This window comes from Drosophila mauritiana, chromosome 2R (assembly GCF_004382145.1).
Source record: "Drosophila mauritiana strain mau12 chromosome 2R, ASM438214v1, whole genome shotgun sequence".
In the NCBI taxonomy this organism is placed as follows: Eukaryota; Metazoa; Arthropoda; class Insecta; order Diptera; family Drosophilidae; genus Drosophila; species Drosophila mauritiana.
This window is the reverse complement of record NC_046668.1, coordinates 3,563,747-3,577,139: the sequence shown is the minus strand read 5'-3', so window position 1 is coordinate 3,577,139 and position 13,393 is coordinate 3,563,747. Positions and strand designations below refer to the sequence as shown.

Here is a 13,393-nt window from a genome sequence, read left to right as displayed (position 1 = left end):
GCGGCTTCGGGACTTGAGAACAACTACCATATCACATGTAAAAGCAAAAAAAAATAATTGATAAGTTCCAATTACAATTAAAAAGAACAACACCATAAGCTAAGAAATTGTATTGAAAAATGAAACCGCTTATAAATTAGAAATATCTAGCAATATCAGCAGTGAAGAAAGTAATAATAATAACAATAATAATGAATAAAAACTCCACGAGTAAGAGAGAGTGAAGAGATAAACATATAAGAAAGTTCACAGTAGACATCATGACAAATAATTAATAAGTTATATTGTTGTTAACCTACCACATGGTTGGCATTTGATAAGCGTTTTTTAAAAATTAATTTAGGAAAAGTTCTATGTAGTGGTGGGACTAAATGATCACGCTAAACCAAATCGATCGTCTCCTTGACATCTTCTCCTTTGGCCACCATCGCTAAAGTAATAAGAAAAATCGCAACTATCGGAATCGTGTGTGAAACTCCGAAACCTGCAGACTAGTTTGCTGGATTTAATGTCTTAAAGAATGCTATTTTACAAGCTATGAACCTTGGTCAATGATTTATAGATCTGGCTAAAGTCCGTATTTGATAATATTTTTGAGTTATTATTTATCAAGTATTTACCTACAGTACAAGAGAGCACTCTATTACGTTAGCATTCTATTTAGGCTTAAGTGCTAAACAGCAATAACACTAATCCTAACATATAGAAATCATGCTACAATTCAACCATTTTGACATTACCAGATTCCGGATCTTCATGATTCACACTTGACTATCAATTACTTGTGTGTAACTTAACCAGAACCAATCTATTTTTTCGTATTTTCTTGCTTTCGTTTTTTTATCTTTAGAATTATTACTACTTAAGATACCTAGGCTACGAAAACTTTACCATAGCTTATCAAATTTTTGTAATCTCGCACTTTACCTTAAGTTCGCTCCCGTATATGGTCAATTTTCCTCCAACTCATATATAAAAAAAAGAGAATGCAATAGTCAAGTTCCCCGACTATCATATACCCTTTACTCAGCTAGTGGAAATGCGAACGCGAAATTTAATCATTTTTCTGGGATATCAATAGATATTGGGGGAAGAAGTTAAACAATTTTTTAAAAAGGTGATAGGAGGGGCGTGGCCGTAGTGTTTTTGGTATACCGATAAAAATTGGCAAGACAAACAAAAAACGAAGGAAAACGTGTGGGCGTGGCAGTTTTTGGCGGTTTGTGGGCGATAGGGTGGGCGTGGCATCTCGACGTCCATACGGACGGACGGATCGATTCGGCTATTGATCCGGATCAATAATATATAAGTTAACTGAGTTAACCGATCGTCCGCGCTCCAGCACCGGTCAAATTGCTGTCCAAGCATTTGGCCGGAAGCTTGCACATAGCCGGCAGAAGCTCTGCATATTGGCAGAGGCCGCTATGAAGCCTTTTCTTTGTTAGCTTTTAAGCAGTTCGTTTTGGATTTTCAAAGAATAAAGAGCACAAGCTCGTGAAACAATAACTCCGACTACCTTTCGTTAACCACTTTATTTTACAATAGCTAGCTGAGTCTCTAGGCCAGTAGCCAAAGGAAGACAGTCATCTTCCCAACATAATCATCCGAGATCTTCAATTGGATTCACCATCCTACGCCTCTGTGCGAGTTACCATAACAGCGGCAAACTTGTCTTCACGAACGCATCTCTACTCTGTGCGTATCAACGAAGGGGATCATAAGCACCGAAGAATATCAATAGTGACATACATAAAAATCTAATAAAGCTTTCGTCTTTACTCTGTGAGCATCGACTAACGGCATAAAAAGCTATATCGTGTAACCATAGAAGCATACAAGTTAACACAGCTAATAATACAAAACAACATTTAACAAGAATTGCCTAAAATAATAAATAACAAAATATTGCAACATTGCTCAGTTCAATAAACTAAACATCCTTTCAAAACGTCGCCAATGTCATTAACAGCGTCCGCAGTTTGTCTTGCGTGCGCACTTTCGGCCCTTGACGACAAATTGCTGACATTGCCGATCATCATGGTCAGTTCAGACCAGATCTGCAGAGCTTTGCCGCGTCACTGCCTAACACCCACAGCTAGCTTAGGGTACCATAAGATCTTTTCTGTTCAGTCACAATTTAGAGTTGAATAAAACCACAACGATTTAAAGTTTCTGAGTTTTTAATTAAACGGAAATTAATTTACGTAATTATTTTTTAATAAAGCTTGACCATTCTGAGTTGTACCCTCAACTTGAACAGTCAATCGTTTGGGTAATTCGCATAAAAGGAGGAATCATCTATACATTTAAGTATAAGAAAGATTCATATGTGCATGGATAAGTGTATGGACGCACATTGTAGCATTGTTTTTTTTTTTAATCGAATTTTTATAACCATTACTCCTTGTAGAATACCCTTGTATACCCAACGCCTTAAAAAGTATATTTTTATATTCGCAAACAAACCACGTCATCGTTATTTCTATCGGTAATTCATCATTAAAACTATTTAGAATGGTTGCTTGACACTCAATCATTGTACATACCTTCGAAGAAGTGGTGATGGGACTCCGGCAACTCGTAAGCTATATGAGCAAAAACAAATTTATTGTGTAAAGACCTCCATATTGAATATACTGACGCCTTAGTAAACGCATTTACAAACCGATCGATATCTTTGTCGAAAACTACAAACGTCTGGTTAAACGGAAATTTCGAAAATGTATAAGCACTAAATACTTTTTTGTAAGTATAAATTTACCTCGCAGTGGGTGACTTCAATAGATATAATTATTTTTATCACAAGGTCATCCAGAAACAAATTTTTGTTTTGAATATCTTTTTCCTTCAATCTCTTATCAACAATATATTGACCTCTGTTATCATCAAAGCTTTTAATATTTATTCCCACAAAGCTTATATAATCCGATTTATGAAGTAGATGGAACTCGAATTTATCATTCCAAAATATACAGATAGTACTCTCGTTTAAATATGTCCCAACTGAGTAAAAGGTTTAAAGATTAGAATTAAATTTAAAACGTAATTTAGTTTTCGTACTAATAGCACTTAGGACAAGTGACCAACTCAGATCTATAAGCATTTTCGCCTTGCACGTTGAACTTTGGTAAACTAATCTAGTCAGGCATTTGCCTGACAACGTGCTTTATGGTGGCCAATCGTACCAATAAATTTGTAATGCTAATTCGAGCTTGTATACCTTTACAAACAAATTGGGTAATTGAATAATAGTCGTGAATGTGCAAACAAAAACCAAATTAGTTTAGCGGTTGGCAACGTTGACCTCGGCCCTTTTTTGGTTTCCCCTACTAAGACAACATCAGAACTATCGAAAAGTCGGCAGTCGCTACTCATTATTTACCCGAAATGTTTACCTATAAGCAGATATGTCTCATATCAAAAGAGAGCACAAGGAGTAGGAACCAATACTAGAAACAAATATGAAACAAGCCGAAACCGACCATGTTAACGTTATTCTATATTTTAAATAATAATACTTATTATATAATTAAGCATGGAACACATTCTTCATGTAAAAAAAACGGGAACGAGAATATGGCATAGTGATAGCATTTACACTACCTGCGTAACGGGTATCTGATAGTCGGAAAACTCGACTATAGAATTCTCTCTTGATGATTACTTTTGAAGCGATATCCCTGAAAAATGATGACATTTCGCGTTCGCATACACACTAGCTGAGTAACGGGTATCTGATAGTTGGGGAACTCGACTATCAGATTGTGAAGGCGTTAAATCTTTGTACGGTTTGTGTGCATTAGGGTGGGCTAGGAAACAATGCATATTTGTCTCTGGAATCTGCATGTCGGGCGGCAAAAGGGCATGAGTACCATGCTTACAAATGTCAAATGTCAAATAAATAAATATTTCAGTATATTCCAAGTCCAAATGTATTTCATTTTGGTATTTTGGGTGGTTGTTTGTTTCAAGCGTTTTTGCTTTCCAGTGGCCATTTCCATTTTGTGCGAGACCAAATACGCTCGAAAGAAACCGTGATCCAAATCGTCTTCAACCACCTGTTTGTCACAGTTAGTCACGACAAGTATCTGTCACATACCAGTAGCTCGCAGTATATACACTACAGTAGTTAGCATAAGCATTTTGACAAAATAAGCACTAAACTTTTTTTCTGTGAAACTTTAAAATCGCTTGACTATTTTTGATGAATTGATTTAATGATTTTTTGTATCGGCATTAGTATTTTGACAAGCCTTTAATACCAAAAAAAAATTTTAGTGAAGCTGCAGCAGTTTTGTTTTTTGATCAGATGTTCTTAATAATATTTAGATATTGTCAGATATTGCCTTTGGTTCACCGGAGATAGGGACCAAGTCACGTCGTATTATTTAACTTTTCTCAGTTGGAAATCTTACAAAAAATTCTGGTTTTAAAGAGTTATACTCGAAAGAGCTTCCATCTGTCCATAAAACACTTCTCCAGAACAATTTTGGCTTGTCTGTTGATGTTCCTTTGCCAATTTCATGAATTAACTAATTAATTAATTAACTCTGTCGCAATGTTTTTTTTTACTTTAACTCAGCCCTTTTACCCATGGCCATCAATTATTTTTTTGTATTTTAATTCCGTTCAATATCCAAAAACGTAACATTTTAACAATTGTTAATTTACAAGTGCTCAAAAACAGGATACCATTTGCTAAATTAGGCCAAAAAAAATTGATTGTCTGCGTGCAAGCGAGTTTGAAAAGAAACAGGCAATCTTGTCAAAATACTTATGCCGAATAGTTAACATTTTATGATAGTGATAGTGTGGCAAGCTATGTTAGGCAATGAGCTTAGGCAATGAGCTTTTCCATTGACTTTGGTGTGACAATTTATAAACACGGTAGAGTTAATGTTTAAATTAGTATTTCTGTTTTATTCAAATATATTTTCCCACACAGGGCTGTAGGGTATGACCAAAGGCACTAGAATAACAAAATGCGTAACGGCCATACATTGGTTTATCCATTATTATTCTAGTTATTCTAGTGTCTTTGGTGTGCACACGCATGGTCATGCATTGCAAATTTGACAAAATATGGAATGATTGTTGAGTGCTTGTGTCCGCACTTCGTGCCTCAAGATATGCTATATGACGTCCTGCCTTTGCAATAAACAGTTTCATATTTTTATTTATTTTATAAATTTTTATTTTCTACTACGTATTATTTTTATGAAATATTTATTTCTCAATGTAATGTCTTTTTTTTTGGAAAATTTATGTTTCAAATTACAGTAGTTATAATAATTTCCTTTGTATTTGCTTTAATTATTTAGTATATTTATTAAGTCATTTGACTTAATATGATGTGTGTAAATAAAGAATTTTTTATTATTTAAAATGCACATTAGATTCAGTTATTTTTCAGTTTCGGTTTTTCTTTTTGTATTCCAATTTGACATTTTTTAAAAAGCGCGCAATTTCATCATATTGCTACGATTGGCCAAAACTCCAAATATGTAAATTCGTTTCTTCGATCAGAATTGATTTCGGCCCGAAAATCGTCATCTAGCTCAAGAACGCACACATATATCATACACGTTCTCGTCTATTGTTTTTACTCACATAAGCAAGAAAATTCTATTTTTAGATTTCTTACGCTCTCAGCTTAAGCGCGAGTTACCGAATCGCCTATACAGAGTATACACAATTCGGTACCACCCGCCAAGCCACCTGGAGCAGTTCATCGCTCCACTAACGCCAACACTGTTGCTATGCTGACGCAGTGACGATTTTATTGAATTAAATGCCATGTTTGAGGTAAGTGACAACATACCCAAAGACAAGACCGATATTCTTACCCAGCTGCGGACCGACCACTTAAACGTCGAGGAGTTTACTGCATTAAAAAACCTTTGCAAGAAATTTTCGAAACTCTTTCACCACGAGGGAGATAACCTAACCTTCACAAATCTGGTTAAACATCAAATACACACTACAGACGAAATCCCACTACATTCAAAACCATTCCGGTATAGCCCCATCGAAAGACAGGACATACAAAGACAAATCACAAAACTTCTGGAACAAGATATCATTAGACACAGGCACTCCCCTTGGGGCGCACCTATTTTCCTGGTGTCAAAAAAGACCGACAACCTAAATAAAAAAAAAATGGATATTGCTAATCGACTATAGAAAGCTGAATGAAAAGACCGTAAAAGACAAATATCCCATGCCCATTATAACCGATGTTCTAGATAGGATAGGTAGAGCAAAATATTTCACAGCTCTAGATTTAGCAAGCGGATACCATCAAGTGGAGATGGATCCCAAGGACATTGACAAGACGGCCTTCTCGGCATTAGACGGACATTTTGAATTTTTAAGAATGCCTTTCGGCCTCACCAACGCCCCAGCAACCTTCCAAAGAGTGATGGACAACATACTAGCAGACCTTAACGGCAAATGTTGTCTAATTTATCTCGACGACATCATAGTCTTTTCGTCATCACTCCAGGAACATGTCAACGATCTAAAGTTAGTATTCGACAAACTAAGTAAAGCAAATCTAAAACTCCAACCGGAGAAATCAGAATTTTTCAGAAAAGAAATTGAATATCTGGGTCATGTGGTTACCGATTCCGGCATAAAACCTAACCCTCAAAAGTTACTCGCCATTAAGGCATTCCCTATACCAAAAATCCAAAAACAAATTAAATCGTTCCTGGGACTACTCGGTTACTACAGAAAATTCATAAGGGACTTCGCAGCGATCACCAAACCTCTGACTCAACAACTGAAAGGCAAAACAACAGTCAAAATAGATGAGGAATATAGTAGAACTTTTGAAACTTGCAAAACGCTGCTATGCAACGACCCGATCCTTCAATACCCCGACTTCAGTAAACATTTTATATTAACTACGGACGCTAGTAACTTCGCCATTGGGGCAGTATTGTCCCAAGGCACGCTCAACCATGATAGACCTGTGTCCTTCGCTAGCAGAACGCTATCAGACACGGAAATAAATTACTCAACCGTAGAAAAGGAAATGTTAGCCATTATCTGGGCAACAAGACACTTTCGCCCCTACTTGTACGGACAGAAATTTAAGATCGTTACGGACTTTGGCTTATGAATTTCAAAGAGCCAAATTCAAAACTGGTCCGATGGAAACTACAATTAATGGAATATGACTATGAGGTAATTTACAAGAAAGGATCTCAGGATCAGGATCTCAGAAAGGATCTTAGCCGTGTAACGGCCGAAGTTAATACCAATTCCATGGCTCCTCCTGAAAACAAAGACACTTCCGATCTAATTTCCATCTCTAGCAAACCATTAAATGAATTCAACTTACAAATAGTCTTCAAGATCACAGATAAAGCCGAAAGAGCCATTTCCGTGCCTTTCAAAAACAAAATGAGAACAACAATATCAGAAACACATTACGATAAGGAAAATATGACTAATATTCTAAAACAGATACTTAAACCCAACAAAACGTGTGCTATCTTTGCACCCAACGAAATTTTGAAAACTATTGAGGAAACCATGACAGAATACTTTTTACCAACCAAATTATACAAGGTTATTAGATGCACGAACCTCTTAAAAGACATAACCAACCCACACGAACAAGAAGCGGAAATACGTAAATACCTCTTAGCAAACAACCACAGGGGAATAGACGAGACAGTGGCCCATTTAAAAAGATCCATATACTTCCCACTACGAAAGACCAAAATTTCACACATTACCAATGACTGCGATGTCTGCCAAACACTTAAGTACAACAGGCAGCCTCAAATACTCGATTATGGAGAAACAGAAACTCCTCTAACCCCAATGCAAATTATTCACGTGGACATTTATACGATCAACGGAAAAACAATACTAACCATAATTGATAAATTTTCTAAATTTGCGACAGGGTATACAGTTCCATCGAGAGACAGTCTCAACACAGTAAAATCGATGAGGAACTTCCTCTCGACATTCGGAATTCCGAAAAAACTAATTTGCGATCAAGGCCCGGAATTCTCAAACAAACTTTTTAAAGATTTCTGCGCTCAATATAACATAGAATTACACTTTACTTCATTTCAACAATCCTCGAGTAATTCCCCAGTGGAAAGACTCCATTCGTCTCTAACCGAGATATACAGAATAATACTAAACAAAAGAAAGACAGAAAAACTCTCTTGTGACCACGAAGACATTTTCTTCGAAACCATGACAACTTACAACAACGCAGTTCACTCGACAACGAAATACACACCCTTCGAGATTTTCCACGGAAGACCTCACAGTATAAATCAGAACATCTCCCAAAACAACGAACACGACTACTTGCAAAAACTGAACGAATTTCGTAATACGATCTACCCAAACATTAAGAAGAACATGGACGATAAAATGAAGGACCGAATAGCTAAAAGTAATGAGAATAGGAACCAACCAGAAACAATTGAGATAGGCAGAACAGTCTTTAGAAAGGAAAACAGAAGGAACAAACTAACGCCCCGATTTACGAAACATATCGTTAAAAAGGACAAGGGGCTAACCTTTATGATATATCACACAAAGATCAAAAGATCCACAAATCAAAGAAAAAGAGAAGAACCAAATAGTAATCACAGTAATATTTTTTTTTCAGATTATACTGCGTAACAGCACAGTTTATCAAGACTCAACAATTGGAGGAACACGATAAGATAGCGAAGATCGACCTGGGAAACGCAAGACTGGTACAATCTTACAAACACTTACTACACAAAATCAATACAAATGACCTCCTCGAAAACACAGAAAATTTCGAAATGACAGTAAACGACTTAAGGCATATAGAATTTTCTGAAGAAATAATTGAAGTTTTAAAAGAAAAGGTAGACCAGCTAAAAATCAAAATTAAAGCATTAGTACCTTCAAGAAGGGAAAAAAGAGGATTGGTTAACGGCTTTGGCAGCTTAATAAAAGTTGTAACAGGAAATATGGACGCTAAAGACGCCCAACAAATAAATGATAAGTTTAACGTTGTTAAGGAAAACGAAGATCAAATTACACAAAAAATTAACCAACAAAGTATACTTAACCAAGAAATTACCTTAAGATTCGAAAACATTACACAACACATAAACCAAGAACAAACAACTATTAACAACTTCATTAAAAATTACAACAACAATATATATAAAACACTTAATGACGAACACAACCAAATACAGTTACTCCAATACATTACTAGAATTAACTTTAATATAGATATTTTACAAAACCACATTAATAGCTCAGCGGAAAGCATTTTGCTAACTAAACTCAATATAATACCTAAATTCATATTATCAGAAACAGAAATCGAATCCATAAACAAATTTATATCCAATCAGAACATAATAGCAGAATCCGAAGAACATTTATATAGATTGCTAACCTTAGAAACTTATATTGATAAATCATACATAATATTCCATGCCAAAATACCTTTATTTAAGACACAAATTTTCCAATTAGCACACGTGGTCCCTCGGCCACTACATCAAACTAAATTCTTAATCACACCTAACTACATTTTATATAACCAAAACGACCAAGTTATGATACGTACTTCGAAGAAAAGTGTCCGAAAATACATACGACCTATATATGCGAAAGTGCTCGAGCACAAACCAACTTAATCGACATCAGCTGTATCAAAGGAATACTCCAAGGTCAAACAACGACATGCGACATTAAAGACATCGGACTGCAAGAAATCATCAAGGAAGTGGAACAACGCCACATCTTCATATTCAACACCGTGAGAACCAACATCACATCCTCTTGCCGACCTCCCTTCTTAATCAATGGGTCAGTGATACTAACATTTAACAACTGCACGGTCAATATTAATGGCCTAACATATGACGATACGTTGATGGAATTCGAACAGAAAACAGAACTCTCAATAGAGTGGTTCAAGAAGATTAATAATAACAACACGTTCGATGGCATAAACCTGAATAAACTTCACCTACGGTCTCTGTCCAGCCAAGACGACCTAATTGTCATGAAAACCTCAGCAACAAACCATCTTTACACAATTTACATTTTATCATATTTGCCTTATTGACCATATGTGCAGCATGTAACCTGACATGTAGGAAAAGGAGCATAATTTTCGACTCGACAGAGCTCCCGTTGAATTACGCTCCGGCCATTCCATCAATGTGGCCGTCACTCCATTCCAGGGGGGAGGAGTTACCGAATCGCCTATACAGAGTATACACAATTCGGTACCACCCGCCAAGCCACCTAGGAGCAGTTCATCGCTCCACAAACTCCAACACTGTTGCAATGCACTAACTCCAACAGTGTTGCAATGCTGACGCAGCAGTGGACAGGATGTCGATTGCGACAGTTTTGGTAAACAAAACTATAACTGCCGCAGCAGCATTTCGGACAATGAAAACACAGCACATTCTTGTAAACATTTTAGCTTAAGTTTTTATTCGACTAATAAATTAGAGTTCAGTTCATTTTGAAACACAAACCAGAGCAGTCGCTTGTTTTCTTAATTAAACTACTTGGATTAAACCACTTGGATTCAAATACATACAAGGACACACACACACTCACACACCAGCTGCAGGAGGCATTGGTAACTCGCGCGGACAAATAGAAATTTTGGCCGTCACCAAAAAAGTGGCTGCATAGTGCCAAACCAATGTATGGCCGTTACGCATCTTGTTATTCTAGTGTCTTTGCACTAACCCAGTGCATCTAAGATTTTCTCACACCAATTGTTTCAGTCTTAAGGCGACATTCAATCAATAAAAACGCAAAGCGGATTCAATCGGAATTTTTACTTATATCGGCGTTGATCTTAGTTCAAATACGAAAAAAAAATACATATAAGTCAACATATAATTGAAGCAGAAAAAATCAAAACAATAAAAAACTCCAGAAGACGAAAACGTGAAAACATAATAAACTCTATAGAAATTAAACTAAAACAAAATAAAAAGTGGAACAATCTAATATTGCCGCACCACAACTCGTAACCCTAAACGAAATCAACCTAAGTGAAGCGCGAAAACAACTCAACGACATTTTCCCATTTCATGGAGATCCCTCAGCGCTTTATACGTTCATTAGTAGAGTGGATTACCTCCTAGAACTCTACCAAACTAACGACCTGCCACAACAACGCATTCTACTCGGAGATTTGGAACGAAACATTATTATTATTAAGTGGGTTTCTATGTGTACTACGACCCCATATTGGGGTTCAGGGCTGCAATTGCAGGAGTCTGTTCCTCCTGATAGAAAGCGCCATGCAGTCACATATAATATGTGCAGAGCTATCCTCCTCCATGCAGCAGAAGCGACAGAGTTCACTGTCTGCAATGCCAATCCTATGCAAATGACTGCGAAGTCGGCAGTGCCCTGTAAGAAGGCCTGTTAAAATGCGCACGGTGTTTTTCCCGTGTGTTATTAAGGTCTTGAATCTTTTATGGTTATATTCGCGAAAGAGAATCTTAGACTGCCTAAGTCCTGGTAGGTATTGACTTAAGTAAGCCCAGTACTCTGTGGTGACCAACACCACAGAATGGTTCGGGCCCAATTAGAGGGTTCTCTGCCCCTTTCCTGGCTAGGTTGTTCGCTAGCTCATTTCCCGGGATGTTGTTGTGTCCCGGGACCCACCTTATTGTGAGTTTGTTGACAGCTCCTAGTTTGTATAGGGCTGTCCTCACTTCATTTACTAACTTAGATGTTATCTTAGCTTTGCTGAGCGCCTTTAAGGCTGTTTGACTATCAGACAGTATAACAATGTCCTTGCCACAATAGTTCCTTTGCAGATGAAACTCCGCACAGCGTCCAATAGCACAGACTTCAGCTTGAAAAATGCTTGTGTATCTGCCCACGGAACGAAACATAGATGGACAAGTAATAGGATCGTTGGGGCTACCAAACACCGAGGCACACCTTGAGGTCAAGGTTAATTGGTGAAACCCAAACGCCAACTTACAAACTTCTGGAAAATTTACGAGAGACACCAAATAAAGGAACTTTACAAACATTCTGCGAGGAAGCTGAAAGTCGGCGTCAACTCTTAATATCTAAACTATATCTAGAAGGGAGATCTAGACATCTACATGCTGACCTCATAATTTATTTGCAAGCAATTAGGGACTCTATTAAGATACTTATTCGAAAATTACCAACTAATTTGTTCTGTACTTTGGCTAATCGTGAAATTCCTGATTTAAGAACCCTAATTAACGTAGCGCAAAATTGGGGGACTTATAAAGAACACGCAAGTGCTTATACGAAGCAAAATTTCAAAAAAAATAATAATACAAAAATTTAAAATAATACTTCCACTACCCACCATATAAACAACCAATACAGCCTTTTCCTAATCCATATTAGTGTCCATTCAATTAAATATATACCCATTCAAACTCAACAACGACAAATGTTCAAAAGACCACCCATGAGACCTGGACAAAATCAATTCGGTGCAACTAGATTTGCAAACCCACAACCTACAAACTATAACTTACAACCCCAATTCCAACATTAAATAAACTTTTGAACGTCCTAGACCAGCTGACAGCGATCAATCCAAAATGTCTATCGACAAACTTAGACTACAAGATTCACAAATTAATTGGCAAAACATTACTAAGAAATGGGCAATCCATAATAAATTTAAAAAATTCCAGTTTCAATTTATAATAAAGTATACCCATTAGTTAAATCAGACCCAAATACATTCAAAAACATAAAATACCAATATCAGATAAGAAATTAATTCCGACTTTCATAAAAAAATAGATTTTAAATTGTTTCGATTAAATCATCATAAATAAGGAGGAAAGTTCTAAATTACAAATTGTGAGGAGTCTTAAAACTGCCTACAAATCTGGGTGCAGGGGAGTGGCCTAGCAACAGCGAAGACGGCTGCGATGCAGAAAGAGTCAAGGGCGGCCAGGTCAAACGGTACCGCGCTGGACCTTGGACTCCAGCTGTCCAAGGGCGAAGAGGTTGTCCAGGAACGGTGCGTGTACAAAGAAGACCCACCCTGAATTAACGGAACCCGGCAAAGCGGAGAGAACTAACGGTACAGCGCTGGGACTCGAGGTGGCCAAGGGCACGGAGGTCGACCGGTAACGGGACATAACCAACTAACGGTATATGAGTTGGACCTTGTTCCCGAGCGGGCCGTGCGAAAAAGGGGAAATAATGGGATCCCTACGGCCTATAAGGGGACGGCACACGTGTAGCCCGAGGCAGTCCGTCACAACACGCGAGGAGCCGTACGTACGCGAGGATAGTCGAGGAGAGTCCGGCACGAGTCGCGCGGTCAGGCACGGCCGGAGTCTGAAGGCGGAGGAGTGGATCAGTCAGCCAGGTTGTT

General features: G+C 37.4%; 2 protein-coding genes across 6 annotated transcripts in view; one reads left to right on the top strand and one right to left on the bottom strand.

The window, feature by feature from the left end:
* Window positions 1-13,393, bottom strand: part of LOC117136320 — a 64,894-nt gene that overhangs the window by 49,220 nt on the left and 2,281 nt on the right. For 4 of the 5 annotated variants that reach the window (XM_033297170.1, XM_033297172.1, XM_033297171.1 and 1 more), the window contains exons 1-3: window positions 3,061-3,209; window positions 2,762-3,003; window positions 2,547-2,697 (exon numbers count right to left, since the gene is read on the bottom strand). The exons of the other annotated variant lie outside the window; for it this stretch is intronic. In XM_033297170.1, coding sequence (XP_033153061.1) covers window positions 2,547-2,697; window positions 2,762-3,003; window positions 3,061-3,103 — 436 coding nt within the window. In that variant the 5' untranslated portion in view covers window positions 3,104-3,209. Of the gene's footprint in view, window positions 1-2,546; window positions 2,698-2,761; window positions 3,004-3,060; window positions 3,210-13,393 lie in introns of those variants that run through there. 5 annotated transcript variants of the gene reach the window in all.
* On the top strand, window positions 5,668-10,496 carry LOC117136321 (probable kinetochore protein NDC80). Its single transcript, XM_033297176.1, has 2 exons — window positions 5,668-5,805; window positions 8,648-10,496. The coding sequence occupies exons 1-2, from the start codon at window positions 5,792-5,794 to the stop codon at window positions 9,663-9,665; spliced, it is 1,032 nt and encodes a 343-aa protein (XP_033153067.1). The 5' UTR covers window positions 5,668-5,791; the 3' UTR covers window positions 9,666-10,496.